General features: G+C 60.3%; 1 protein-coding gene across 1 annotated transcript in view; it reads right to left on the bottom strand.

Annotated features, from left to right (window-relative positions):
- PRDM16 (PR/SET domain 16) overlaps positions 1-25457 on the bottom strand; it is a 212774-nt gene extending 187317 nt beyond the window's left edge. Inside the window, exons 1-2 of the mRNA XM_040645533.1 lie at positions 25436-25457; positions 24235-24584 (exon numbers count right to left, since the gene is read on the bottom strand). Coding sequence (XP_040501467.1) covers positions 24235-24584; positions 25436-25457 — 372 coding nt within the window. The remainder of the gene's footprint in view (positions 1-24234; positions 24585-25435) is intronic.
- Positions 25458-27707: the final 2250 nt, after the last annotated feature.

Genomic DNA, 27707 nt, shown 5'->3' with positions numbered 1-27707 from the left:
GGGGGGGGGGGGCAGGGTTGCATCACCGAGGGGCCCTGACACCTTGTTTGGGGGTATGGCGGTAGGGGCAGGGCAGCGTGCAGGCAGTGCCCCCGACGGGCTTGGGCAGAAGATGGGGCATGGCAGGCAGTCCGAGCTGGGACTTGTGGGGAACTTGAGGAACCGGGCTGAGCCCCTGGACAGCATCCCCCAGGTCTGAAAACCAACAACAAAGGAAGAACCAGGATGGGCTGCACGGGGGACCAGGTAACAACTGTTTGCTCTCAGAAGTTGTGGCCCGGCCGCAGCGCCAGGAGGCCCTGAGTCCCCCCCACCCCCAGCCGGTACTAGCCATCTGCGTCCTTGCCAAGCTCCCCAGGGGCTCGTTTCTGCTCCTGGCCTGTCCGGGGGTTCATTTTCTTCCCGAGTCAGGCGCAGAAAGGAGCAGTGTTCCTCCGGGTCCCTGACCTGGCCCAGACCAGAAAGGCCATAAACCCAAGCAGAGGGGCTGTTCCCAGGCAGCCCGGCCCCCACTCTGGACCTGTGACTGTCTGCAGGAGCCGCGTGCGGGTGTGGGCAGCTGGACGCCTCGGCCCAGCTGTTGGACCTAAGAGGATCCCTGAGCCATGGATGCCTTGCCACTGCGACACGCACCAAATCGCCAACTCAAGGGCCCGTGCCGGCAATGTGGCACGCCAGCCACCACACCAAGGTGATGCTGGGTCCCTTCCAGGGAAAAGAAATCACAGCCGGACAACTCACTCACACCGAAAACCACAGCTTCCTAGTGAAATCCCGCGTGGAGGTGAATTCCTCTTTGGGCCTCTTTACCCGGTTTTGGAATGAGCTTTGAAAACACCAAAACTTGGATCAGGAAGCACGGGAGGGAGGGTGTTACGTAGCCGCGCTCGGGTCTCTGGCTCGGGTCTGGGCATTCCCTCTCCCTCTGTTCAGGCAACATTGCAGCCTGGAACAGAGCTGGACACCGAGTGGGTCACCAGGAGGCGCGCGGCACGATCCCAGCCTGGCTTGGAGCTGTGGGGGCGGTGGTGGGGCCGGGAGTGGGAGGGCACGCGCCCCGAGGCTGGCCACAGTCCCGCCCTCGGCGATATCCAGAATGATTTAAAGGTCTCTGACCTCAGGTCTGGGCCCGGGCCTTCACTTCATGGGGCCAGACGTGTCCCAAGGACAGGGTGGCTCGAGGCTCCTCCTCCGGATCTGGAGGTCTGCCCATCCCACCAGGGTCCGGTCAGGGCAGGGCAGGGCGGGGCTGGGGGGGGGCACAGAACACGCCCATGCGTGGCCCTCCCTGGCGGGCTGTCACGTGGCTGGCGGAGGGGGCCGGGGCCGCACGGGCCGCACGCATGCTCCTTGCGGCCCTCGGGCGCCCCGGCCCCCTGGCACTGACGTGTCGCCACTGACACAGACGTGAGAACCACTGTGTGCTTTTTGTTCACCGGACACTATTTGGACACAGCCCGTCCAGCGTCTTGAGGGCCCACACTGCCTCATCAGCGCAAATCCCCACCCCCCCAACTTTTCACTGGGATATGCGGAAACATTTTTCCCATGGAAAGAGAGTGTGGCCTTTGTGAGGGGGGCACGGCCAGCCCGGATTACAGTAAAGATTAATCCCAAACAACAGACAAGAAAAATAGACAAAGAGCATCATACACTTCACTTTTCAATGGCTGTTTTCATAAATGTATGAATAATTTAAATTATCATTGCCGAGTATTTATTCGAGTGTTTCAGGGGGAAAAATGCCTCCTCTTTTTTCTCCTCGATTCTTTTCATTTTTGTCTCATCTCTTTTATGTGCTGCATGGGCTGTTTTCTTGCCATCTGAATCGGCCCGGAACAATGGGATGTATGAGGCTGAGGGGCCGCGGAAGAATGCGGCCCTTGTTGCCGATGCCGTGCTTGACATTGATTAATGAGGGAGCAGACACGGGCAGAATCTGTGAGAGCCAAGGGGAAATCAGAGGGCCCGAGGGCACCCCGAGGCGGAGGGCAGGGGATGGTAGGGACAAGGCCAGAGCCAGCCCTCCACGCCCAGTGGGAAAGGGCAGAGGGGGACGCGGGGCGCTGTAGCCACGGGCGCGGAGGGATGGGCGCGCCGACGGGTCCTCGGGGAGCAGGGCGCCGGGAGGGGTCCAGGTCCCCGGTCTGCTCAGGAGGGACATCGAGCCGCAACCACTTTGCTGGGGGCCCAGGCAGGGCGGCCCACCTGCCCGCTCCTACCCTCCCAAAGTCGTCCCACGGGGCCCGGCCCCGGATGACCATCCGAAGGGAGCACGACGGACCCTGCCCAGCGCTGGGGCTCTGCTCCGTGTCCGCAGATAGACCCTTTCCTCCTCATGCGGCCCGAGGTTCCCTGCCAACCTGGAGAAGGCTCAGTCCATCCCACCTCATCCTACCCTCCTCTGCCCCGTCCCACTCCACTCCGCTTACACAGCGACTCACTTATTTTTAATAGCAGGAGAGAACACCTGTGGACATTCCTTTGGTCGCAAGTGAATTCTCAACCAGGCTCATAACTGACCAACGGGGCAGATCAGCGACGGGTGAGCCTATGGGGTGGTGTCCTCGAACGGTGCCTCGAGGACAGCCCGGCGGGTGAAACGAATGCCTTCCACAGCCGACCGCGTAATTCACCTACACAGCCCGCCCATGTCAGGCCTGCTGCTGCGGACCCCGAGTTCAGGGGGGCCCGAGAGAAGGCTGCGGGGGGATGGAGGCCTGGTGCACCCCCTCCCCCAGGCTCCCAGGCCCCGCCCAGCGAGAGGGCGCGTGTCCACCAGCAGAGCACACTCGCGCCACGGCCTTCTTGGCCAAGGTCAATGTTGTCTCCCCTGTCTGAGGGTGTATCTTGTCTGACGTGGACGCTGCCAGCCCAGACGGCAGGGCTGGCGCACACCTCGGCAGGTGCTGCTAGTCCTTGGGGGGCGGGGGGTGCTCCTGCCCGGACCTGGGCTCCAGGACCAGCAGGTCTGACCAGCGCCCTCGCTTTGGAAATCAGCTCCTCGAAGCGGCCATTGCTCTAGGCTCCCAGGGCCATGTGGATGGAAAAGGCACTATTTTTGCTCAGAAGGAGAAGCGGGGTTGGAAGTTAGCCGGTTTGTCAGGAAACCAGAAGTTTCTGGTTTGTGTCCAACAGGAGAATGGAGTGAAAAGGCACTTATCTGAACAGGGAGACCATGATGCCTCTTTCTTCTTTTCCCTCCTTTTGTAATAAACCGTTTATGGAGAAACACGTTTTCGCCCAGCAGTGTTGAATGTCTCCTGCCGGCCATGCGCCCTCCAGGGAAGGGGGTGACGGAGCCAGAACCAGGGGTCCCGGACGAGTCTGGCCGAGGGGCCCCACGAGACGTGGACAAGCGTCCAGGCAGCTCACCTGGCCGTTCCATTTGGTTCGGCAGCCGCTCCCTCTGCCCTGCATGCTTCTGAATCAATGTACCGGGCTGAGCAGGCTTGATAAGGGTCCGAATGGCAGGATTCACGGGGGGTAGTGAGGGCGCCCCTGTGGCCTTGCCAGTCGTCGGTTCCAGGCCTGCCTGCGACCTTGTCTGTGGGTGACCCCAGGTGGACACGGCGTCCTGGAAAGCCTGCTTCCTCACCCGGGGAGGGTGGGACCTCCGAGGCACTGCTCAGCCCCCTGGCGTCTGGAGGACACCGGGATTTGTCAGGTCGCACTCCGACGGCGCAAGCCCTTCCTGAGAGGACAGGTGCCCTCGGCCGCCCACGTGTGCATGCCTGCGCCCCAAGGGAAGTAAAAACGGACTCCTGGAGCAGAACTCACACCACGAATGCCCCAAAGTTGCAAGGCAGGCCACCGCCCCACACAGCACTTGGGGCTGCCCGGCCAGTGACAAGCCTAAGTGGCAAGTGACAGTGGTCACAGTGTAATAACTACAACGGGTGAGCAGGGACAGCTGGGTCCCGTCATCCTGCCCTGCACCACCCTCTCCCCAGCAGAGCAGGCGGGCGATCTGTGTCAGCAAAGCAGGCAGAAACGGCTGTTATCTATGACCCCGTGGAGCTCCCGTCTTTAATTCACAAAGATTTGGGAAGGTGAGTTTCTTCCCACCCCACCCCTCCCCGAATGAGCGGGGCTTGTTGGCTCACTGGGGGATCGGAGGGTCTGTGTGTGTTGCGCTGTTGGGGATGGCGACTTCTTTCTGGCACAAGAAGGGGCTGCCAGCGCCCAGGATGTGATCTGCAGCAGCCTCCACCGCGAGGCCTTCCAAGGAAGCAGGTGGCCTGTGAGGGAGGGGAGCATCCTTCCTCCTCAGGTGACACGTGTCCTGCTGATGGGACGCTCCCTGCACACGGCCCCGATGGGATGGGGCGTTTAAAACAGCGCTTGGGGTGGGGGGCTCCCCAAGAAGCGAAATAAAGAAAATGCCCAGGGACCCCCACTCAGGAACGAGGAAGAGGATTCCTTACCAGGCGGGAGACTCAGAAACGGTGTTCCTTTGAGAGTGAGCTTCAGGGAGAGGACAGATTGTTGGGGGGGGTGGGGGGAACAGAGCCAGCAAGTGGTGGCTGGGAGCCAAAGGGACACTGCCTCGTTAATTTTAATTTGTGGTGTGCCCATATATGCGGCTCGTAAGGCAGCAGCGAAGGGGGGACGCAGAGGACAGGCGGGGACTTCCACCGCAGCCTTTAGGACTCCGGAAGCACGGAGATCTCCAGCCAGGACCTCAGAGCGGCCCTGAGTCCTGGGGCGGATGCAGGGAGGAGCCTCAGGCCGCCTCTGGTGCCCCCACGCAGGCGGGGACGCCCCGAGTGCCCGCAGGGGCCCCGTCTCGGGCCATCCTGCACCCCCCCCCCCGGGCCGGGCCTGGCCAGGGGTGCCGAGATCACCTGAAAGGCAGCCCTGAGGGTGACCCGAGCCCCGAGCCCCTGGCGGGGACAAATGAGGAGCTTAACTAGTGCAGGACCACATAAAAGGGGAAGGGAAAAAGGAGGAACAAAGCTTCCGCCAATTTGCTCTTTTGGGCATTGTGGAAACTGGCCCCTTTCCCACCGAATCGCGCCCCCATTGAATGAGGCCGGGCGCTGCGCAGGTCCTCCACGGCTCTGACGGGTTTTCACGGGAGGGTGAATGGAGTGCAAATTAGCGGAGCCCTCGGGAGGCTTGTTACTGTCACTCCCAAACTGACGTCCAAAGGCCACGTGAGGATTAATCAATGTAAAGAACGCGCCCATTATCAGAGCAAGGTAGGAAACTATTTATTGTCCTTCCTTTCATGTTCGTCTATGGTGCCCACTGCCGTGAGGCTCTCCGCAGAGACAGAGCGCCAGACGCACACGCCGCCCCGCGCCCGTGCTCACGCGCAGGCCCCGGCTGCAGGCGTGGTGAGCACGCGCACACGCACGCGCTCACGCTTGCCCGCGCACTGCGGAGGTGCCCCGTTTTGTTTCCTGCACGTTTATTGTTCTCCGAGAGCCCAGGCTGGCTGGTGGCTGAGACCCCGCGGTAAGAGGCTGTGTGGGGTGGAGCGGGGCAGAGCCGGGTGGCCTCACGGGGCTCCCCAAAAACCACGGACAAAGTCCCCACAATTGCGGAGCCGAAGGAGGACGAGCGGAGCCCAGTTTATTTCTAAGATGCGAATCCACTGAAGCCCCCAACTCAACCAAAGGGCCTTCATTTTACTCTAGGCCATTTTTTCCTGGAGTTGGCCCACCGCCCCCTTCGAAACCGGCCCAGGCCACCGCTCTGGTGCAGACACAACAGTCGAGTCCGTCCCTTACTCATCTCAGACTTGCGGTGGAAGACATTCGAGGACACGACTCACGGGATTCCGACGGGTCTCTTGGAAAAGGGAGAGGGGCATCAGAGGCTGCTGGGTCCCCGTGGCTCAGAAGTGACCGCTGGGGAACCGGCGGACTGCACGCTCTGGACCGTACGCGTGTCTAAGGACCGAGTAAACAAACATCTAATAAGAGAATAAGGAAATATGTATCTAATGAGGGAATAAACAAATACATATCCAATGAGTAAGTCTCTAGCGAGCAAACACACATAATGGTTAACACTCCAGCGAATAAATACACCTCTGGAGTGTTCAGGAAGGAGTCCTCTCCAGCCCTGCCAGTCAGGCCGCAAACTCTCTTTAATTTTGACGTCTTCAGCGTGGGGCACGGTATCCGCTCTTGACAGGGTGTCTTGGAAAGTGTTCTGTCAGCCCGGACCTGGGACCTGAGCTCTTGGTACTGAGCTTGGTACTGGAGCTCTTGGTACTGGAGCTCTTGGTACTGGAGCTGGAGCACGAGGCGCGTGCACGCCTCCCAGAGTCCTCTCTGATGCCTGTGACCCACAAGGCTGCCCGCGGTCCCGGCTCTGGCGGGGGCCTCGTTGCTGAGCCCGCCCAGTCCCCTTCCCGAGTCTGCAGGATGTATCACCTTCCTGGGCCTCAGTTTCCCCATCTATCACTGGAAGAACAGTCCTCACCACACCGTTCAGGGCAGGACGGGTCACACGGATGGTGCCGGAAACCTTGAGGAACCACCCAGAGGCCAGTGTGGTCCTTGCCGAGGTCTGGACGCCCCATGAGCCCACGACGGTGAAACGTGACTGTGGGAACTTATCCAACATGTAGAAAACATTTTCCCATAGAGAAATTTTAAATGCAGGTGACTTATTCAATAAATTCACGTTCTAGACATTCATGTCTGGGATCCTTCCCAAAACGAGGATAAACTGATGGTCACCGATTTTCTGTAGCTGAGGAAGAAACGCGGCTCATAGGGTCGAACGTCTTCTCACAACTGTCTCTAGAGAGTACCGCAGGCCTTCCACTTGGAATGAGGATCCCGTGAACGGACTCGCACGAGAACAAACGGGAACGCGCCTTCTGGAAACCCTGTCAACTGTGGGGGAACAGAACGCAGCCGGTCAATGCGTCAGCTTCAGCCAGGTCCTCTTCGTCTGCCGGTTTGGAAAGTGCTGGAGACAGTCCTTGGCGGCAACGCCCAGGACGCCGTGAGACCAGGCCCAGAACTCAGGGAGGTCCCCGGCTGGGGTGGGTGACAGTGCCGCTGCTGAGACGCCGGGCGCCAATCGCCAGGACAACGCCCCAAAACAGGGGCATGTGTGTACTAAGTCAGCCTCTGAAAGGCTCCCGCCTTGGGGTTCCAGGACATTCCGCGTGGGTTCCCCGCCCCACGTACACCTGCATCGCTCGAGCTGGAAGGTGCAGGAGGTGAGCCGAGGCCATGCACTCTGGCCGCCGGCCCGGCTCTCCCAGGGGAGCACGTGCGTGAGCCCTGAGGTCACGGCAGGGCAGGTGTCGAGGTCAGGACGATCCTGTCAGGGCCTGGGCACCCGCGGAGCTGGTACCCTCTGCTCCCCAACTCGGGACATCTTCCGGACTCCCACGGATTTCCAGGGTGACCGTGTTCGGTGAATCCCAGGCTAAGACTGATTTCGTGTCCTCGTCTTTCCTGCCCAGGCGTGAAGCTTTACCAGATAAGTGATTAATTTTTCTCGTCACTGGAACCAGAATTTTCCCATATTTTTGACCAAAAGCTGCCTGACGTGGGGCCTACCCCACCCCACAAGCGTGGCACAGAGAGTCCCCTGCTGAGTTCACTGGGAATCGCCAAGATGGCTTTCTCGGCTTGAGCTCCCAGACAGGCCCGACGGCTGCCAGCGCCTACACCCCCCCGGAAGCAGATGGCGGCTAGAATAAGTCTCCACGCCAACAGTGGGGATGATGACCCTCACGTCAGATAGGAGAGGATACCAGGACATGGAAAGGAAAGCCCGCTCCCGAGCAGTGCGCCAGATTTCCCCTCCGCTCGGCGAGACGTGCTGCTGGCCAGCGGGGTGCTCAGCACCCCGTGGGCTCAGGACAGCGCCCGGAGCGGAGATGCCCCAGGTGTGCGAGTCAGTGGAGGCCGTGGGAGCAACCTGCTTTGAACAAAGAATGCGAGATGCCTCTGTGCAGGTCACTCCCTTCGCCCTCCTGTCTCCTCGGGGGTGACTCTGGGGCCCCCTCACCATCCCCACAGCCGGACAGCCCGGGACCACTTTCCCGGCAGGAACACTGAGGCCCCGTGGGGAGGGCCACCACCCCCACAGGGAGCAGAGCCGACAGCCGAGATCCGAATCCAGGGCGGTGGCAACGGGTCTCGGGACCACCCTGCCCTAGGCCACAAAACTGGGCAGAGGGAGTTCCAGCCGCCACCACCCACAAGCACACTTCAAACCACACCTGAGAGCAAAGCCCTTTCCTGCACTAGCTCTGGCTGGAGACTGCGTTACAAACGCAAGTGGAGGCTTCGAGACTGTCCCTGGCAATACGCTGGTTTCCCTGGGAGCAAGCTTCTCTATCTTCACCACACACGGATGCCAAAGGCACTGAGGTCATAAAATCTGCTGTCAGAAGAGACCTGGTCGCCGCACGGCGGGGAGGTGCAGGGCGGGGCGCTGCCAGCAGTGTCATTAAATGACCTTGCACATTTCTTTCCAAATCATAAAAAAGGGATAAACAGTGTTAAGCTAACTCTTCTTGGACGTTATTTCGGAGACCGAGGTTGCCGAGCTGGCTCTCTGCCCCCCACGGGGACACGTCCGCCTGCCTGGGAGCCCCCCACCCCGAGACCGTCCTCCAAGGTCTGGCTCCAGTCTCTGGCTGGTTCCTCTCCTCTGAGTCCTGGGGGCCGCCTCTACCTCCCTGGCAGCTGGCACGCAGTGGGGTTCTCGGGCTGCATGGACCTCCTGTGCGTGCCCCGTGTGGGCTGTTGCCTTCTCCCTCCTCCCCCGAGACTGGAGTGTGGGTGTGAGACCAGCGTGTGTCTCGGACTCACTCACAGATGATGGCCACTGGAGACCTTTGGGAGGCATGCCCTCTGACCCGCGCCAGGACCTCGCCCCTGACGCCCACCACTTTACTTCCCTGTGAGTAATTTCTTCACTACTGCTCAAGAAACAGGTTTATGGTCTGCAGAAAAGTAACGTGCACACCTGCCATTTCCTCAAACACCCGGGTCTGTACCCGGGGGGCTCCTGAAGCCCCCATCTGCCGTGTCATCCCGGGGGACCCCCTGGTGCTTGAGAGGGACTCCTTGTTGCAAATAAAGGTATATTTGCTCGCCCCCGAGGACTCAGCCCCGTGCCCACCCAGCCTGGGCTTGCACACAGCTGCTCTCTCCCTCCAACACCTGAATAAAGCTATCCAGGAAAATCAGACACCCTCAAAAACCCTGGGAGCTCCACCGGAAGGCGGTGAGGCATTCACAGAGGTTTCTGAATAGGGACTGTGGCCATGAGCCCCAGGACAGTGTGCCAGTGCCCAGGACTTTCCACTATGCAGGCTTTGCTCCTGCCTGGGCCCTGGCCCGTGTGGGCAAGAGAGGCATGCTGCCCCAGCAAGCATGGACAGAGCCAGGCTCCCCAGGGACACTCAGAAACGGAGACACAGTGCCAATAAAGCCCATTCCAGATGTTCACTCACTGGGAAGTTTGACACTTGACCTCCTTACATCGCTTGGGGCAGAGGGATGACCGGACCCAGGTGAGTGTGGGTCAGTGGGCCCTAGAAGGCCACCCCAAACCAGCTCTGTGACCCCGGAAAGGGCCTTGCTAAGCAAACAGGACAAGGGTGCTCCTTGGGGCCACTGGCAAAGGGCAACGAGGTGGGCGGTTAAAGGGTCCACGACTCCAATGAACCACGGAGGAAACAGCTGGTCAGGGCGAGCGGGACCTGCTGGGGTTTGGTGGGTGTGCCTTGTGGCCGCTCTGCGCCACATCTAGAGTTGGGGCCCTCTAGATCCTTGTGACGTCCAGATCCCCACGAGACAGTGATGCGGGAATGCGGATGTGCCCCCGGTTAAGGCCAGCACATGCCGCACGCGGTTGGGGGCACAAGTGAGCCAAGAGGCCCCGGCCCCCCCGCCCGTGGGTGGGCTTCCAACAGCAAATCAGCTTCTTGGAGGGCGCAGGAAAGGCCATCCCGCCCGCTGTGCGCCCAGCCCACGCCCCCGAACACCACGCCGCTTCTCACCTCCACCAGGCCGGCCTCATGGCCAGACTCCACGTTGTGCTTAATCCTTATTTTCTTTAAAGAGCGGATTAGGAAAATCTCATCTGGAAAATTAATTAATGTGTGAATTCAACAAATATTTACTGAGCACAGCACTTTGTCAGGCGTTTAGCGTTAGTGTGGCCCATGCGCCCTCTGCCCCCACTTTGCCGTGGGTTTGGGGGCAACTTCCCCAAGCATCATTCTCTGACTCAGCTCGTGAGACCCGAAGCCACCATGTGAGCGCGTGTTAAATCTCCACCCTTGGAGAGGATGGAGGGCTGGGGGTCAGGTGTCCTTGGCAGCCGAGCTCCACTGACATGGGCGACCCGGCCCACGGCCTCCCGGGACATGTACAGGGAGAGGAGAAGGAGCTCTTTGGGGCGCCCTTGATGTGTGCGTGTGATTGTGTCCGCTGTCATTCCTCCGCGGGCGCCGGGGATTACTCTCAATGCCCCCTTTTCCCGCCCTCTGCCTGTCACTGGCTGTAGGTAAGTATATCCTCCAGGAGCAGCCCCCGCCCCCAGCCAAACAAAAGTGAACTCGCCGCCCCTTTACCCAAGAAAAGAAGCCGGAGCCTTTTCATGGGCAGTGAATGGGGCCCCTCATTTAGGCCGCATTATACCCGGGCCTTCATTTCCCCTTTCCTGCTTTGCCTCATTCAGGGGGGCTCTGACTTCAACTAATTCGATAACAATCCCGCCGGGCCTTCCCAGCCCCCGGCTCGGGAGGACATTGTCCGGGTGCGCGGCCTTCCCCCCGCGCCGGTCCCGCTCTCCAATTAGCCAACCGCTGGGCCTCTGTCCGTCTCCACTGCTTTCCTGCCGCCCGCCCACTTTTAACCATTTCTTTTTGAACAGGACTCCCGAGGGCCTTCGGGGGCGTGCGCCCCCGGTGCGGGGTCAGCAGACCTGGGGTCGGGCAGAGTGAAGACACGCGCCCGCAAGGCCTCGCCGAGGCCAGGCTGCACCCCCTCCCGGGGCCTGCGCGGCTTCGCGGGAAACCTGAAACACGACACAAGCAGCCACGCCTTTGACCCCCCAACCTCGCCTGGCTCTGGTTCTGGGAGGAGCCGAGCGAGTCCTCCGGACGGGCGGTGTCGAGAGGAACCAGGTGCTCCGCCGGCTGGTTCTGGCGGGGGTCTGTCTTCCCGTGGTCAGTTTCCCCCGACCAGCTGGTCACAGAGCATCCCTGGTGGGTTGGGGTCTCACACTGCTGTCCTCCCAACGAACACTCCCCTCTCACGTGCTGACGCTGCTTCTCTTTGCCCCAAAGATCAGTTTCTCCTGCTTGAGGAAGACATTTCCGGAACCCTGCAGGGAGCATTGCAGGCTGGCCGGGGTGCGAGTGCGCACACCGGGGCCCGGGTGAGGGGCTGTATCTGCCAGTTCCCACATTGATTGCCCTGCTGTTTTCCCCACACGGAAAATGTCGGGATAGGCTGAAAACACTAACCTTAGAAAAGTATGTTGCTGTCATGATCTGTGCTGTGATTCACCAAACCCCTCCGAGGTCTCCGCGCCAAGCTCTGCGTCCGGCAGGGCCCGTCAGGCAAGGCCTCCCACCCCGGCCGGGGGTCTCGGGCACCAACGTTACGTGCAGAGACCCCCAGCACCACCTCCCATCCCCTATGCTACCTGGAAATGACCCAGCCCAGGTGTTTAATCTCTAAGGGGTCTGTATGGGGTGAATTCTGTCCCCCAAAATTCACATGTCAAAGTCCTAAGCCCGGGGACCTCAGAATGGGGCCTGATGTGGAAATAGAGTCATTGCAGATATAATTAGTGGAGCTGAGGTCACACCGGGGTGGGGGAGGCCGAGCCAATGTGACAGGTGTCCCTAGAGAAAGGAACACAGTGCGTACCCTCAATGCCATGTACAGGTGAAGCCAGAGATCCTGGGGCGAAGTGTCTACAGGCCAAGGAGTTCTAGCTAGCCAGCACATTCTGGGGGAGGCGTGGGGCAGGTCCCGTGGAGAAGCGGCCTGGGGACAGCGCAGGCCCCTTCCTGGGGGTGGCAGCCACCTTCCTCGCTGTCAGATGCGCGGTGTTCCAGAACCTTCTGTCACCCATTTGGTTCCTTTCCCCTCAGGTGTTCTGTTCGGAAAACACCATAGAAGGAAGGCTCACCAAGACCATTCGAGCAGCAAGATCATTTTTTCCGAGGTGTCTAATCATTGACTCAGTCCAGTGCCGGGTGGGGGTGCATGGAACCGTCCAGGGGTCACTTCTACGACCGCGGCGCGCCCCCTTCTGCACAAGGGCCCGGAGAAATGCAGGAAGGAGCCAGGCGCTTGGCTCTAGGGAGGCCGGGAGGACGCCCACAGGGACCTCGGGGTCAGCTGGCTCATAGGGGACAGAATGCACGTGCAGAGAGAGACTGCGGCCCTGAACTCAGGGGGTGCACCACCCATGTGGCCACATTCCATCACAGAAAACCCTCTCCAGCTCTTCCATCCCCTCCCCTCGGAAAGATCCGCGCATTCAGGAGACAGGCTGCAGATGGGAAGTGCCTTCGGGACAACTGGTATCCCCCTCTTGCTTAACATGTGGGGAAACTGAGGCCAGTGGGGGCTGGCTTCAGTCTCAGCAGCATCCGGAGTCTGAGCCACCTTCTTCCGTCTCCCACACCATCTTAGAAAATCCCACAAATTATCCGATGCTTTTAAGGGACAAACAAAAGTCTTGAAATGGCTGTTCGGTCCCTCGCCTGCTGGGCACTAGAGGGCGTGATGCAGGCCAGGTGATCCCCACGCGGGAGGCCGATGGGCTGGACCCTCTCGCTCTTAGAACAGGTGTGTAGCCCTGGGCCCTGACCCCCGCGATGCAGGCTTCTCCGCATTCCCGTGTGTCCCAGCCTGAGGGGCGCCCCGTGTACCGGAAACGGGGGAAGTGAACTGAATGGACCAGGTATGGCTGGCCCCACGCCCCAGGTTACCTGCTCTGCTAGCAGCATCAGTCACCCTTCCTGAGACTCAGCTTCCCCTTAGGAAAGGCATCTCAAGCCCGCTGCTCCCAACGGCCGGCCAGTCTGCATCCCCACTGTTGGCGTCAATGCCCCGGTCATGAGTGGCGGAGTGCAGACCTCGTTGGGGACTGTGTCCCAAGAGCCACGTGACTCACAGGAGAGCAGGAGATGCTGAGCTGTCCAGAGGGCCGGGGACAGGCTGGCTGGTGCCTAGGTCGGGCGGGGCTCCTGAACGTGGAGGTCTGTTTGCACAGACCGGAGATGACCCTCCAGCCACCATGCGGCAGGTCATCTATCCCCAGACAGGCTTCCGGGTCGACTCAGCGAAAGTGACCCCCGCGACAATGCCAACTGCACAGACAAGGGAAACCATGTCTTCTTCCGTGTGCCAGGAGGCTTTTACCAAAATGCAGAACAGATCCCTTTTCCACCCCCTCCAGCCCACGTGAGGGCACAGAGCCCGAGGTCCAATGTCCACAGAGGGATATTAGCCACTGAGGGCAGCTGCCTTCCCAGGGTCCTCACCCAGGCTTGGATGTGACCCTGGATATACCGACCCCACCCTTTTCTCCCCAACCCCCCTGTCTCTTGGCTTGGGGCTGGAGGTCGGCGCCAAGCACAGTTCGGGAAAATGGAGGCTGCAGGATTTTCCTCCCGGAGCCCCTGACCAGGCTGGCCAAGAACAAGGCAAGCCCCCAACTCCCACTGCATGTTAGGAGCCCCAAGCTCCTGCTTCAGGTCCCGCCAACGGCTCTGAGGTCTCTCACTGTACCGGAGTCTACAGGAAGCCACGGGCAAAGGGCCAGATCCACGGCGGTGTCCCACCACAGGCCAGACGTCAGTGCCATGAAGAGCTGGCCGAGGCTCACCTTCCCTGAAGCCCGTCCTCACCAGGGACGTCCGATCGTGCAGCTGGGCAAGACAGTGGCCCCTGGGCGCCTGGGCAGTTGCCACAGTGGGCTCTCCCTGCTGGAAGGACGGAGGTGAGCCCTCGGGTTACCTCGGGGGGCAGTCAGACATCACAGCCTACTGTGTGCGCCCAGGAGATGGAGGCCCGAGACTTCCGAATTCCATGGGGACAGAGAAGGAGGCAGACAAAAGGTGGGGCTGCAGGCCTGAGCCCACCGGGGGTCAGAGTCACCTTGGAAAGCTCAGATTTGAGAAAGGGTAGCCCAGGACTGTGCAGGGCGGTGGCAGCCTAGGCAGCGGTCGGGACCCGCAGCTGTGTGTCCTCTGGTATCCCCCAGTTGGCAAGCCCATGAGGTTGGCATGCGGTGTCCAGGGACCTTCGGGGCCCAGCGTGTTCACCTGGCCCAAAGAAACACACAGCCGGGCCGGGGAGCCCCCTGGTGATTCTTCATAGACATGAGGCATATTACAAGTTCACGTGGTGGGATGCTCCCATGTGAACCAAACGCCAGTCGCTAGAGCCGCTGGAACCTTCTAGAGATGTGCTCTTGGGAAGGCCCTCAGCCCTACACATGGCGTGTGCTGGCTCGTATGAGGTCTGCCCCAGGAGAGGCCTCTCCTCCCTGGCCCCTGCAGGAGGGAGAACAGAGCATAGCCACCCTCCTGGACCTCAGCGGCTAAGGCCTGCAGGCCACTTGGTATCCTTATTGTTATTTGCAGTCTGGGTCACCTTTGGCCCGGAAGGCGGCCAGGGGAGGGGGCTCGGCCACCCTCAGGCCCTGCCCTCTTTGGCAAACACCTGGCCATGTCCCCCGGGCCAGTCCCTGCGATTCCCACGGCCGTTTCCCACTTTGGCCCGAGCCCGAGGGCGCCCATGGAAGATGAGGGCCCGCCAGGCATCGTAATCCCTGTCCCCCTCCTGGCAGCCGCCTCCGGGCCCTCTGCGGAGGGCCTGGCTGAAAGGCAGGCTGATAAATTAGTCTAGAGGGAAACAAGGCCGCTCCTACTTGTAAAAGGTCACGGCGACTTTGTTCTGGGTGAGGGTTTATCTCGGCTGCCGCAGGGACAGACAATGCCGCGGGCCTAAATGGCAGAAATCTTAGCTCCTCGTGAAATGAGTGTGCTGATAAGCCCGGCGGACTTTAGAAAGATCTAAATGGGCAGGAGTGATGCGGGTATCTGCAGCACGACGGAGCAGAGAGGACACGACGGGATGTGCAATTACACCGGGCACCGGCCCAGACGGGGGACGCGCGTCCGCCAGCCAGACTCAGGTGGCTCCCGCGGCAGGAGGACACGCAGGCCGGACCGCGAAGTCCCCCAGGAGCTGCCGCTGGAGCACTTCCCTGGGCAATGGTCACACGTGTGACGGGTGGGGCGGCCCCGGAGGATGCCCCTCGGACACGCTACGGAGGAGGAGACGCCCCCAGATACACCAGCATGCGTCCTGAGGACTGACTTTGAAAGTCCCTTTTAGGCTGTTTTATTCACTGTATTCTAAACGGCGTGAGAGGCACGGCGGGCTCCTTGGAGCATACCCTCTGTGGCTTGTAGCCAGAACCATCCACCTTCACCTATCCTGGGCCCACACTAACCACTCCCCCACAGAGAGCCCGCCCTGGGCTGACCGCACCCTTGACCAGGGCAAACCCAGCCGCGTTGTAGCTCCCGGCACCCAGCGGGACGGTCGGAAGGCACAGAGCTCTGCACCACCCTGAGCCGAGGGGGGTGGGGTGAGCACCTGCAGGGGTCCCTTGGCGATGCTGCCCTCTGTTTTGGCTGAGGCCGAGCTGGCCCGTGACATGCTGAGAACACATTCCTAACCCAGGGGTGACCGGTCACAGAAATTCTCAACTGGAGAGAAACTCTGATAAGCAGGCCAGGCCTGGCTGGGAGGTTCACGCCCTTGTCCCATGACCCAGGGAGACCTTTTATGGCCTGCAACGCCTGGGACTCTCGTCGGACCCAGTGGGAGGGAGGCCCTCGGAGGGGCTGGACCTAGGACGGCCAAGGCCATGCTGGGGTTTCCCAGCCCCCTGGCCAGCGGCTGCCCACGCTGCTCCCTGGGAGGTCAGCTGCTGGGGAGTATCTGAAATAGAAAGATTTCTGTATAAATGTGGCAGATGGCTTGTCCTGGCAGGTGGGTCCCCACCACTGCCTCCTACCTCGGGCAGGTGGGGTCAGCCCAGAGGGGGCCACCAGCACAGAGCCTGAGTTCTGTCACGGGGGAGCAGACGAAGGAGCCCGAACTCACTGCACACCTCTCCTTAGATGGGGGAGCCGTGGCTGGGTCATCACCCACCAGGCATGGCGGGGGGATGTGGCGTCCACATGGGCTGGGGGCACAGGGGAAGGGGTCGGCTAAGCCCCTGCTCCCGGCATGAGCTGGCTACATGAACTGTGAGGGCCCTCAGCAGGGCACCGAGTCTGATCACTGACCCCTGTACCAACCTACTGTGTGACCCTGTGTGACCCCCCATCCAGGGCTTCGGGCTCCCACCTGCACTGTGAGAGCAAGAGCAGCGGTGCCCCCAGTGCTATCCAGGCATGAAGCCGTGGCTGTTCCGCCACGGCTGCGGGAGGGACCCGCTGTACAGAGCTGAGAGCCCCTGGGAGCCCCTGGCCCAGCCTCACCTGCCGCCCCGAGCTCAAGCTGCTGCCGGTGGGGCGGCCAGGCTCCCCTGTGTCCTCTGCCCATGGGGACAGCCCCCTTGGTTACCCCACCCTCACTGTCTCCCTGGCCTTGACAAGCTCTGTGGTTAAGAAAGGCTCTGTTGCTACCTGTCCTCCCCTGCAGGAAAACGTCTCTCCAGGGTCCCAGAGGTGAGCAGAGGAAGGCACCTGGAAGCAGGGGCAGGAAATTCAAGGTATGCCCTGCCTTCTTCAGGACTTGGGTCTGGAGGGGACTCCTCCGAGGGCCCAGGCTCCCATGGTTAATTAGGGTGCACATTCTGGGGGACACCGCCGGAACTCTAGCAGAGTCACCCCAAATCTGCATGTTGGAAGTGGCCTGGAGGGTGCTCTGTACAACAGCTTGGGACCCAAGTGGGCGGTGAGCAGGGCAAGCGCGTGCCCCTCCCTAGCCTCTTTCAGGGTCGAAACAAAACCTTGCGGGCAAAGGGTGATCCAGACCGTGCCTCAGAAGCTGACCTGTGGGGCGGGCCCTGCCGTGTGGCTCCGGCCTGGACGCGTCTCAGCCCCAGCCGGGCCCCGGTGCTCAGGGGCCCCTGACCCCAAGGCTCAGTCTGGGGTCGGGAGAATTCCACATCTGAAGCACGGGGCCCCTGAGGGGTAGTGGCCCACCCCTGCCAGGCCGGCTGCCGCCCACAGGCTGGGCTGTGGGATCCATTTTCGAACGGCAGAATTGAGGACCGGGAGCAGAGAGAGCGCTGTGTGGACCGTGTGTGGCACACAGCAGACGCCCATGACCGTGGGCCCTTCCCCCCGTCTGTAGGCCTGGGCCACCCAGCAGCGGCCAGGTCAGCCTGCCGCGGGCTCGCGGGTCCTGCCCTGCACAGAGGCGCCGGGGCCCTTCGTCACCTTCCCTCCATGTCCCATCCCCTACTTTCCTGGAGGAAAGAGAGAGACGGGAGCAAGGAAAGAGGTGACAGAGCCTTCTGCTCTCCGGTCGTGGCCTTCGGAGCCGGCGGGAAGGGCTGAGCCCGGGCCCCATGGGAACGGGCTGCCGGGCAGAGCAGAGGGGAAGCCAGCCTCCCCTCCACCCCGTCTCCCGCCCGCTTCCTTCTGACAACCGTCAGGATTTTCCACGGTACTGCTTCCCAAGCAACCCTTTCCAGAGCAGGGGGGCTTGGTTGTCGCTGGTGTGAGAGAGAGACAGAGGCACGGGGTAAAATACCATTTAAGAAGCTGGTATTCGGGGACGTCTCTCGAATATGAAAAGAAAATATTTATTTCCTTTTTCGCTTGTGAATCAGAATGCTCTATTTAAAGAAAGTACCCTCTGCTGGATTGCGGCTGAGTTATTACCCCTTAAGGAAATAAAGGAGAACACTATCAGGGAGGTATTCTTAGTCATTCTCTCCCCTTTTTTCTGAAATTCCTTATATACCCGCGCCTCGGAGCCGGGCCTAAGATAGTGCAGGATCCCATGGCATTCTTGGGCTGGAAACGTCTGTACGCGATGTCACGGTGCTCAGGGGTGAGGGCCGAGGGTGTATACCGCGTGGCTCCTGGACGGCGAGGAGTCCGCGCATGGGGTTCTGGGTGTGCACGCTGAAGCTGGGCCCTGTTCCCATGGGATGCAGCCCCTCGGGTCTGGATGCCCATCGGCCCATCCAGGGACAGGCCCCAAATGCACGACTGTCCAGGTGTTGTCTCTGACCATGCACGGAGCCGCACGCTTCCAGAATGTACGGTCTGCCTCCTCAGCACATTCAGAAAGTCATCGGGGGGAAAGCACCCTGCCATGTATCTTGGCCTAAAATAAGACTCCAGGCGTCCCAGAGAGTGGAAGGCTTCAGAGGTGAGTCAGTGCCAGGCAGAGGACGGCAAAGCAGGGAGGTTCTGAGACTCCTGGGGCTGGGGGACGGGACGCTGTGCCCGACGGTCCCCAGTGTGCAGAGGGAAAGGATGGCCAAGATTTGGGGCTGAGAATGCCACATTCGAATACTTAACCCGTGAGGCTGTCAGAGCAACAGGAAGCCGCTGAGTGGAGACTGCACAGTGTGGGCGGCCACCCCCCTCCGGCGCCCACGTGGCCACAGCTCTAACCCCACGGCCGGAATGACAAGACTGACACACAGTGAGACCGGCTAAGGACCACCCCAGCAGAGCGGGCAGGTGCGTCTGCTCCAGGGTGAGAGCCGCACAGAGGAGGCTCAGGTGTGGTCCCCGCACAGGGGCGTGTGTGAGCAAGCACGCGTGGGCACATGTGGGCACGCGTGGGCCGCAGGGAGCACGGACGCCTCCCCTGATGGGCAGGGGGTGGCCCATGGGGAGACCCAATCTCGGGAACAGTGGCAGGCAGCGTCTGTTCAGGACCTGCTTGCCCCTGACAACCCATCCCCAGTGGCCCTTCTAGCGCCTCTCTGGACCCCCAGTCGACTGAACACGCTGGGCAATGGGGTGGCAGGTTTTGGAGACCCTCTGCTCTGCCAGAGCTGCCAAATTCAGGCAGGCTGGACAGGGTACCTCCTGCCCTTGGAGGCAGGGAGCCCAGTCTAGGGTTTTCAGCAAGATACAGATTCATGTCCACGCATGTGTGTGTGTGATTGTGCACGTGTGCAAGTGTGTGTGTGTCCATGTGTGCATATGTATGCGTGTGTATGTGTGCGTGCACATGCGTGTGCATGCATGTTTGTGTGTGTGTCCATGTGTGCACGTGTGTATGCGTGTGCATGCATGTTTGTGTGTGCGTGTGCATGTGTGTCTGTGTGTGCATATGTATGCGTGTGTGCACGTGTGTGAGTGCATATTTTGTGTGCATGTGCATGTGTGTTTGTGTGCATGTGTGTGCATGCATGTGTCTGTGTGTGTGTGTGTGTGTGTGCGCGCGCGTGCACGTGTGTGCCTGCAGGGGCAGGTCTGGGTTAAGGTCTGGATGTGGAGGAAAGAAGCAAAGGTGTTTGATGTGAGGGTGAATGCTGGAGGAGAAGAAGGAAAAAGTTCCCTGTGGAGACCCTGGGTCTGAGCAGGACATGGAGGTGTGAGGTCAGGGGCCATGGGGTTGCAGCCCTGGGGTGTCTGTGTGACTCCCTGGCCACACCTGGCTGGGCCAGGGAGAAGGCAAGACGCAGAGGCCACCGACCCCAGGACCCCTGGCCTCTGGCCTAGGGGCCAGGGAAAGCTTCCCGGGTCCTTGGAGAAGCTAGTTCTCGGCCCTGTGCTCCTGCACATGTGTCATAGCGCCTCCGAAAGCCCTCTGGGAGACTCCATCCTGGCGATGTGAAAGGCTGGACGGCCACCGTAGGGGACAGCCTGGTGACCACCGGGCTTCATCACCGGCCCACACTCTGGACCAAAATAAGACCTCCAAACTTCCTCTCATTCTAAGGATGCTCAGCGGCCACTCAGAAAAGAAAGCATTGCTTTTCTAAAATACATGTAGGTGGGCAAGCTTGGACACCCCGAGAGGCAGCTTCCTCTGAGCCCCAGGCCTTTCTCTAAGGGGGTGTGTCCTGGATCATACTGTACTCCTACACTCAGAAATTTCTCACCATCCGAGAGTGCAGGGCTGGGTGGTAGCTTTCGCCAAGCCCAGCGTCTCTGGGTGTCCAGGGACCCCGTGGTCCGCAGGGGCTGGGGGTCCCGGCCCTCGGCAAAGCCTTCCAGCAGGCCCGGGGAAGCCTGGACGAGGGGGCTTGGGGGCCGGCTGGTGGAAGAGCAGCGGTCACGGCAGCCTGAGGCCTCGGGTCTGCTTTTCCCTGTGACCCCGGAGCTTCCCATGCGGCCTGGCCCAGACACAGCCTGTTTGTTGACTGAACAAATGAACACGCGTATTACTATTCGGAAACTAAAGCCAAGGGATGAGGTAATCCACTTGAGTGAATTCTGCAGATAAATGAAACCCCATCAATTCACGTTAACATTTTCCACCAGCTTCTTAAACAGAGGCAGACACATTCATTCAACAGCTGATGTCGGAGTGCCCGTTCCAGGCCCGGTGATGCCCTGATGAGGGCACCAGGGCAGCTGCCCTCAGTGGGCTCTCCAGGGGAGATGCCCTCTCGAGGAAGAAGCAAGCCGAACGTGGGCAATGCCGGGGTGAAAACTGCTCCTGCCGCCTCCCTCTGGGGGTCCGGCACCATGCTCCCTGCCCACTGCAGGCCCGGAGCCCCGGGGGCAGGTGGCACGTCCGAGGAGCCCGCTCCCTCTGGGCTGTCACTCGCAGCCAGCTCTTAATTAGCAAAATAAGCAGCACGATGATAAATGTCATGATTTACTCAACAAATGATCAAAATCATTGTTTTTTCAGACCCCAGGGCAATCAAATGCAATCACGGGGTGATTTATTCTGGGCAGAGTGAGTGTGGCCGCGTCAGCCGGCAGGCTGCGTCTGGGCAGAGGGGGGCGGGAGTTTGGGTATCTTCCCAGGCGGGGGGACAGACTGCCACCCTCTGAGATGGATCCTGGGGGGCCGTGTCCACGCAGCCCACACTCCCGTCTGGCCACAGGGCTGGCCAGGTCCCAGGTGTTGGGGGCCACACCTAATGTGGCAGTCACTTCCCAGTGTGCCCCAAAGCACCGAGGAGAAGGGGGCTCAGAGTCCACACGTGGGAGGGAGGGGCGGCGTGGGGGTGGCGGGAAGGAAGCACAATGAGCGACCGGAAGTGGGGAGCTCAGCATGCATCCCCGTTTTACTGAAACAAGGATGCTCCCATGACCTGGGACCTGAGGTCCTCGGTCCCCCGTGGTGGCCCCGGTGCAGCAGCAGAAGCCCGTCTGCCAGAGGGGGTCACATCACCAGAAACCAGGTGGGGGCCAGGCACCGTGTCCACCACAAAAACAGAAAACAGGACCATTTTCTGGAATGGCCCAGAGCAAGAATTTTGTTCTCAGAGTAGAAAGAAAATTGTTTCCATGGTGTTCCCAAAATGATGGGAAGAATAACCCATTTGACCTTGATTTTAAACCAGTGTCTGACTTCTTCCCCGTATGCTGGACCGCCGGACCCCGCCCTCCAGGGGAGGCCATGCTCCTGAGCCCGGACTGGGGTGCGCACCGTCCCGGACCCTCCGGGGATTGCCTTTGTCATCTTTGTAACAAGTCATCACTGGCTCTTCCTCAGTAAACTAACACCGTGTCAACTGCAGTGAATCGAATCGCCCGGATTTATAATACTTAATTACCGGCGTGAACGTAGGCAATGACAGATCCGAAACTCGGCGCGTCACAAGAGGATACGCACTCGTGCACTGTCCCTAGGCCCTGTCTCTGACCCTCCTGGGTCTGGCCCGTGGCCCCTGCGGACACGACACGTCAGTGCTGACGTTCCTGCATCCCATGCCTCGCGAGTGCACCGCGAGCCCACAGAGGGCATCTTCGCGGGACAGCGGCCCAGGCGTCTGCCGTGGTCAGAGTGCCTTATTAGCATTCATGACTCGGGGGCTCCCCGGAGGTCCCTCTCCTGTCCAGAATCACAGAAAGACCTGGGATCCCCCCACACTGCCCCCCCCCCAGGCTCGGGCCCTGTTTGCAAAGGCAAGGACAGGGCCTAACTGTGAAGGGGCAGCTGAGGAACTGGTCCTGCCAGAAGCAGGCACAAAACAACGATGGGAAACCATAATCGTCTGTCTGCGGGGACACGCGGGAAATCCAGCAGGGCGCTCCCTTATGAGGGACGGCGGTTGATTTTCCTGCCCCAAAGGCCCAACCTGAGGTCTGTGGAGCCAGGAAAACCCGCCCGGACCTGATTTATTTCAGGCAAAAGTGGGTCTGCCCTGAGTTTTCAGGGTGCCCCCTCCCCTGAATCGGGGGAGGCAGTGGCTTCCCACCCAATTCCGCCATCAGTTCTCGGTCGCAAGGACCACACCACAGTGGCTCGGACCCCATGTGACGGAAGGCCACAAAGCCCAAAGACGGATCCCAGGGGCAGGTCGCCGGTGCCCGAGCTTGCAAGGAAAACAAGGTCAGCCGAGATCATGTCACGGTGCGTCTGGAACGCTGTTTGAGGACGTAGGGTTGTGGGCAAATATTCACAGCTGGCGTGAAAGGCAGCTGTCAGGTCACGACCACGGAACAAAGCCCACTGCAGACACGGGAGCCGTGCCGCGGAGGGGAACCTCCCTCACGTACTCAGAGAACAAACAATATCGCAAAGTCAACAGGCACCGGGCAGATCCTAGTGACAGCCGGTACCGGGCCTGGCACCGAGCGAGCAGAAGCGATACAGGCCATTTCTTTAGAAAAAGAGCAAACAGAAACTTGTATCAGAGCAGACAAGCCCAAAGTTGCCTCAAGGTCGTCCAACGCGCTACCCGTGGGGATCGTGTACCCTCTGCCCTCTGCAGGCAGCCTGCTAACTAAACAGTGAGCCTCTCTCTGAGCCTTGAAGCCCTCTCCTGAACAGCCGGGTGGGGAGAACAGCACAGGCCGAGTCTGCAAAGGGCTCCCCTTGGTCCCCTGAGGGGTGACCCCACGAGCCACGAAAGAGCAACATGCCACAGAGCCACGGGGATTTCAAACTCCTTTGCTACCACCGCACCCTGCTCTCAGGCCCCCGGCTGGCCTGCTCTGAAGGGGACCCCGACCTTGAGTGGCACACACCTGTCTGCCACCTCCAGACAGCAGGGGACACACTGGATCCCACCACTGGCGGTTGTGGCCTTTCCACGCCTTCATCCATCTAGTCGACCCGCCTCTCACCTAAACCCTCAAAGCCCTGGGCTTTCAGCTGGTGCCCCACGCCCCCAGTGTCCACACCCCACTTGCCACCATGGGCCATATCCTCTCGCCGCACAGGGCCCTCTTCCCTCCTTGGACTCTTTGCCCCTTCCTAGAGCTGACCTCCAGCAAGCACTTCTGGAAGTTGTGAAACACCCAGAAGGAATCTGGGTTTGCATCTGCAGTTTCTGCCCAGGCAGGGTCTCTGCCAAAAATACCACCGAGCATTGGCTGTGCAAGGCTGGCAGAATGGCCAGGGCCTGCAGGGAGCACACTTCTGTGGGCTTGTGGTCCCCACGAAGACCAGCTCACAAGACCCCCAAATCCTCGAGGGATGCTTTTGTGGACAGCGGCACCCCTCGCCTAACAGGCCTCCCCTCTCCCGACTGCATACAGGCTCCAGATTGTTCGGGAAGTCTGAGCCGCAGGATGTCCCTCCCTGGCAGGATGGGACTTGCCCCCTCGTTATCTGAGAAGTGGGGATTCGTCTTAGAGAGCCCGCTGACCAGGGCACGGCGGGCCGGGGGCTCTGGCACGGACGTTCAGTGGGCGTCTGGGGGCAGCAAGGCCACCAGGCATGTTTTATGAGTTGCTCCCCCATTGCAGGAGGTAGGCCCCCATCTGCAGAAGCATTCCCCAGAGTAGAGACTCCTGTTTCTGAACATTCCATTAATCTGCACGGTTCTGCAGAGACTGTAGCCTTAGCACCTAAGACCCAGACGGGGAGCACGGGTGTTTTAAGACATGAGCTCATTAAAGACACATTTCCGGGAAGAGAGCAGGCCTAGCCTATGGGGGCTGACAGGCGCCCACGAGGACCGCTGATGTTTGCTGAGTCGCGTCATGCAAGCTGCAGGACCAAATAAGCCTGGGAAATGTGACATTCGAGCGCTCTCTCCGACCGAGCCTCCCGCCTCAGGCAGCACTGCTCAGCCCGGCTTTATAAATAGATTGAACACAAGATAAATGGCCGTGATCAATCACGCTCACACGGGAATGCTCACCTCCCATCCAAAGTCTGCCTCCTTCCACGTGGCCCGGGGTGCCCCCATGTAAGGGCCAAACCTCGCCCCGATTTCCATCCTCTTCTTGGCCCAGATCCCCAGGCCGGCCCCTGGGATAGAGGACTCTCGGAGCTCAAAGTCCGGCGGGATGGGAATGTCCTCAGGAATGTAGACGGGGGCTTCGTACGGCGAGCCCTCCTTGGGGGTGAAGTCCTCGCTGGTGGGGAAGGGGGACGGCGGCCCCATGGGGATGGGGGACACAACGCTGTCCTCCGTCTCGTACTCCGCGCTCTCGCCGGCCAGCAGGTCCGGGTCGGGCTCATGCATGTTATTTACAATGTCGCCGTCACCTGAAGGAGACAAGGCAGCGTCAAGCTCTGCGGCTCACCCTCCCCCGTGCGTGACACGCGGGGACCACTTGGGACACAGGGCAGAATGGGGACTGAGGGCGCAGACCGCCACCCCCGCCCAGGAGACATCCCCTTTGCTCTGTGCTCCAGGGATGCGGGGACGCAGGGTTCAGAGCCCCCCCCAGAGTTGCGCGGCTCCGCGTGGCCCCACGCAGCCCCTGAACACCCATCGGCCCCTCCTGCTTTAGGAAAGCGAGGAAAGGAGCCGCCCGTGCTCCATGAGTTTGGGAACAGTGGGGAAAGCCATCGGAGAGGGCACCCAACCCAGGGCTGGTAGTGAAGTAATCTCTCCAGAACCATTCCGGTTTGTGTCTGGCCTTGGAAATTAGGGGTCAGGGATATGTCTCATGTTCTTGGGAGGACTGAGAATTTGGATGAGCATGAAATCTGCCCCACCACCTGGGCAGCTCTGGGCGTCTTGGTGGGGCCAGGGGATGGGTTCCTGAGCTCCTGATGACCTAAGGGCCAGTTAAGACAAAGGTCCGCTGAGGTCACAAATGTGGGGTTCGTGGGGCTGCAGGTCAGTGGGTCTGAGGTCTGGTGCAGGCCTCTCTTTGGGGTCTTTCCTAGGCGACGGTTGGTGCCAAGATACTGGTACCTGGAGGTGCGCCAGGCCTGAGGCACCGAGCAGACTGCGAGATGTGGGCCGGGGGAGGAATGGGGAGAGCAAGGAGGAGCGGTCAGCCAGGAAAGCGGCTCTGCCCAGAGACACGGGAAGCGGGCAGACAGCTGGGTGCCAGCAGCAGTATGTCCAGAGTTCCCAAGGGCACGACAATCCCGTGTCCACCTACAAACCAGCACATCAACGGACATGTCTGTCCCTACGGCGGACGGTTGCTCAGTTCGGACACCCCCTCCCCTCACTGCGGCGTGGAAGCACCCGGAAAACGTGATGCTGGGTGAAGGGCGCCGGCACGGAGGCCCACACGGCACGCTCCGATCACAGGAAGTGTCCAGAAGAGGCAAGTCCAGGAGACAGAATTCATGCCAGTGGCTGCTGGGAGCTGGGGGGGAGGGGCCCCAGGAGTATCTACACGGGGTCTCCCTTGGGGAAGAAAATGCTCTAGACTGAGAGAGAGGTGTTGGCTGCCCACCTGTGTGAACGTGACAAATGAGCTATTCCTGCTCAAAAGCTGACCTTGTATGTTACACGGATGTGGATTGCGCCGCGTGGAAACGGGGAGGTCAGCGAAGGGCCAGAGGGCCAGAGGGCGCCCGCCGACCTCCAACCCGGATGTTTCTGCCCAAGTCCCTTGTGCGCTGGCCTGAAACCCCGGGACAGGGACCCTGCCTTGCCCACCCACCTCCCCCACTCAGGGTAGCTTCCGGAACAGAAGTCCCCCGGGGCCCGGCGACGCTCACGGGCAGAAGTGACTTCAGAGCCCTCACGCCGGTGGCAAACAGATACGCCGAGAAGGAAGAAAATGTTTTCTTTCAAAAGAAACCAAAGTCTTGAAAAAAAATCACGGGGATCACACTTAATTTAACAGGCTTCGCAGAAGTAATTATTATGAAAGTGGCCAACGGTTCCCTTCTCATTGACTCGCAGGCCCCTTTCAAAATTGCAACAGCAGAAGGGCGGCTATGGCTCCCTCCGCCAGAACGCCCCGAGTCGCGGGGTCTGAAAGAACACCCCCATAACCCTTCCCGGAGCCTGTGCGCAGCGTAAAGGTAAATTAGAAGGGGGTAATTAACATGCCACCTCATCATCTGGGACCGGTAAGCACAGCGCTCACACCCTGAATCAGGTTGGGAGCCCCTCCCCGTGCGCCTCGGGGTGCGATGCCGTTGCCTTCCAGGACAATTAGGATCTGCTCGGGCAGAAAGTGGGGAGGGGTCCCATCCTGTGCATATTCTTCTCAGGGCTCTTTGGGGGTTTTTTTTTTTTTTTTTTTTTTTTCCTGTTTGAATTCTACTTCCCAAAACTCCTCACCTACTGGAGGAAAACCAACGCTTTAAGGGCATGTTTAATTTACTGGCCGAGCAAACAGTTTAGGAGAGAAAGGTGGTGTTTCCTGCTGATTAAAGGCAGGCAGTGCACGGCTGGCCTCCCACCCCCGGCGGGTACAGGGGTTAAGTGATTGCCTGAAGCCGCCAGGAGAAGCTAGGTCTCCGTTCCGCGGCCCCCGCTATTGGGGGAGAGAAGCTCTTCTCTCACAGGTGGGGTGAGGAGACCTCATCAGTGTGCAGGAGGCATTTGGAGAAAATGAGGTGCAGCAAACAGCCCCACGCCCTGGAGAAAGCCGCGAGCTGCTGAGGGCCGCCGGAGCCTTCCGGGCAGACCTGCACAAATTGCCCAGCTCCCCAGGGTCCCTGAGCAACCGGCGAGGCAGGATCCAAAGAGCATCTTCCTCAGCCCTGAGCTCCTGCCAGGAGCCCCTCTGCCCTGGGCGAGGCGGGCACGTACAGGGACTAGGCATCATTTTCCCCAGGCCCCCAGGACCGCCAGCACATTCCAACCAGCACTCTCTCGAAAGTCAGCATGCAGAGCCAAGAACGGGAGCTTTTTATGACTTTGGAAATATAGGCTGTGCAATCGTGTGTTGTTTACTTGTTGGGAGAGCTGAGGTCCTTTATTTGGGTTTTGCGGTAATTTCAGGCTAAGGGTTCATGACTGAGTCCATCATTCCTAAAAATTCTTTTGGGAGACTTACTAAAAAATCATAAAAGCAGGGAGGAGAGGGGAGGGAGACTGGAGCTGGTGAGCCAGTGGAGCCATCCTGAGCCACGGCCACGGGGCACCTGCTGCAGGTCACCCCCCCCTCCCCAGCCAGGTCACTGACCTCTTGGGGACTTCAGGATGAAACCCTGTTTGGAGGCTTGTCACAGGCTGCTCAATCTATGAAGAATGGACATTCGGTCTCAGAAAACGGGTCAGAGAAGTGAAGAAACCTAGCTGTTCCCCGGGTCTGGACCACACGGGCTGGGGGCTACCACGTCCTCCGTCCCAACCTGCCTGGGTCCCACCCTGAGCCCTGAGTTTAGGGCTTGTTCTCTTCCAGCCCCACAGTGGCAGCCTTGTACCCCCTCCTTCCCTAATGGTAGCAAATAACCCCTGATCAG

This window comes from Ursus maritimus, unplaced genomic scaffold (genome assembly GCF_017311325.1).
Source record: "Ursus maritimus isolate PB19 unplaced genomic scaffold, ASM1731132v1 scaffold_32, whole genome shotgun sequence".
Lineage (NCBI taxonomy): Eukaryota > Metazoa > Chordata > Mammalia > Carnivora > Ursidae > Ursus > Ursus maritimus.
Note: the sequence above shows the minus strand (reverse complement) of the source record. Positions and strands in the feature narration are given on the sequence as shown.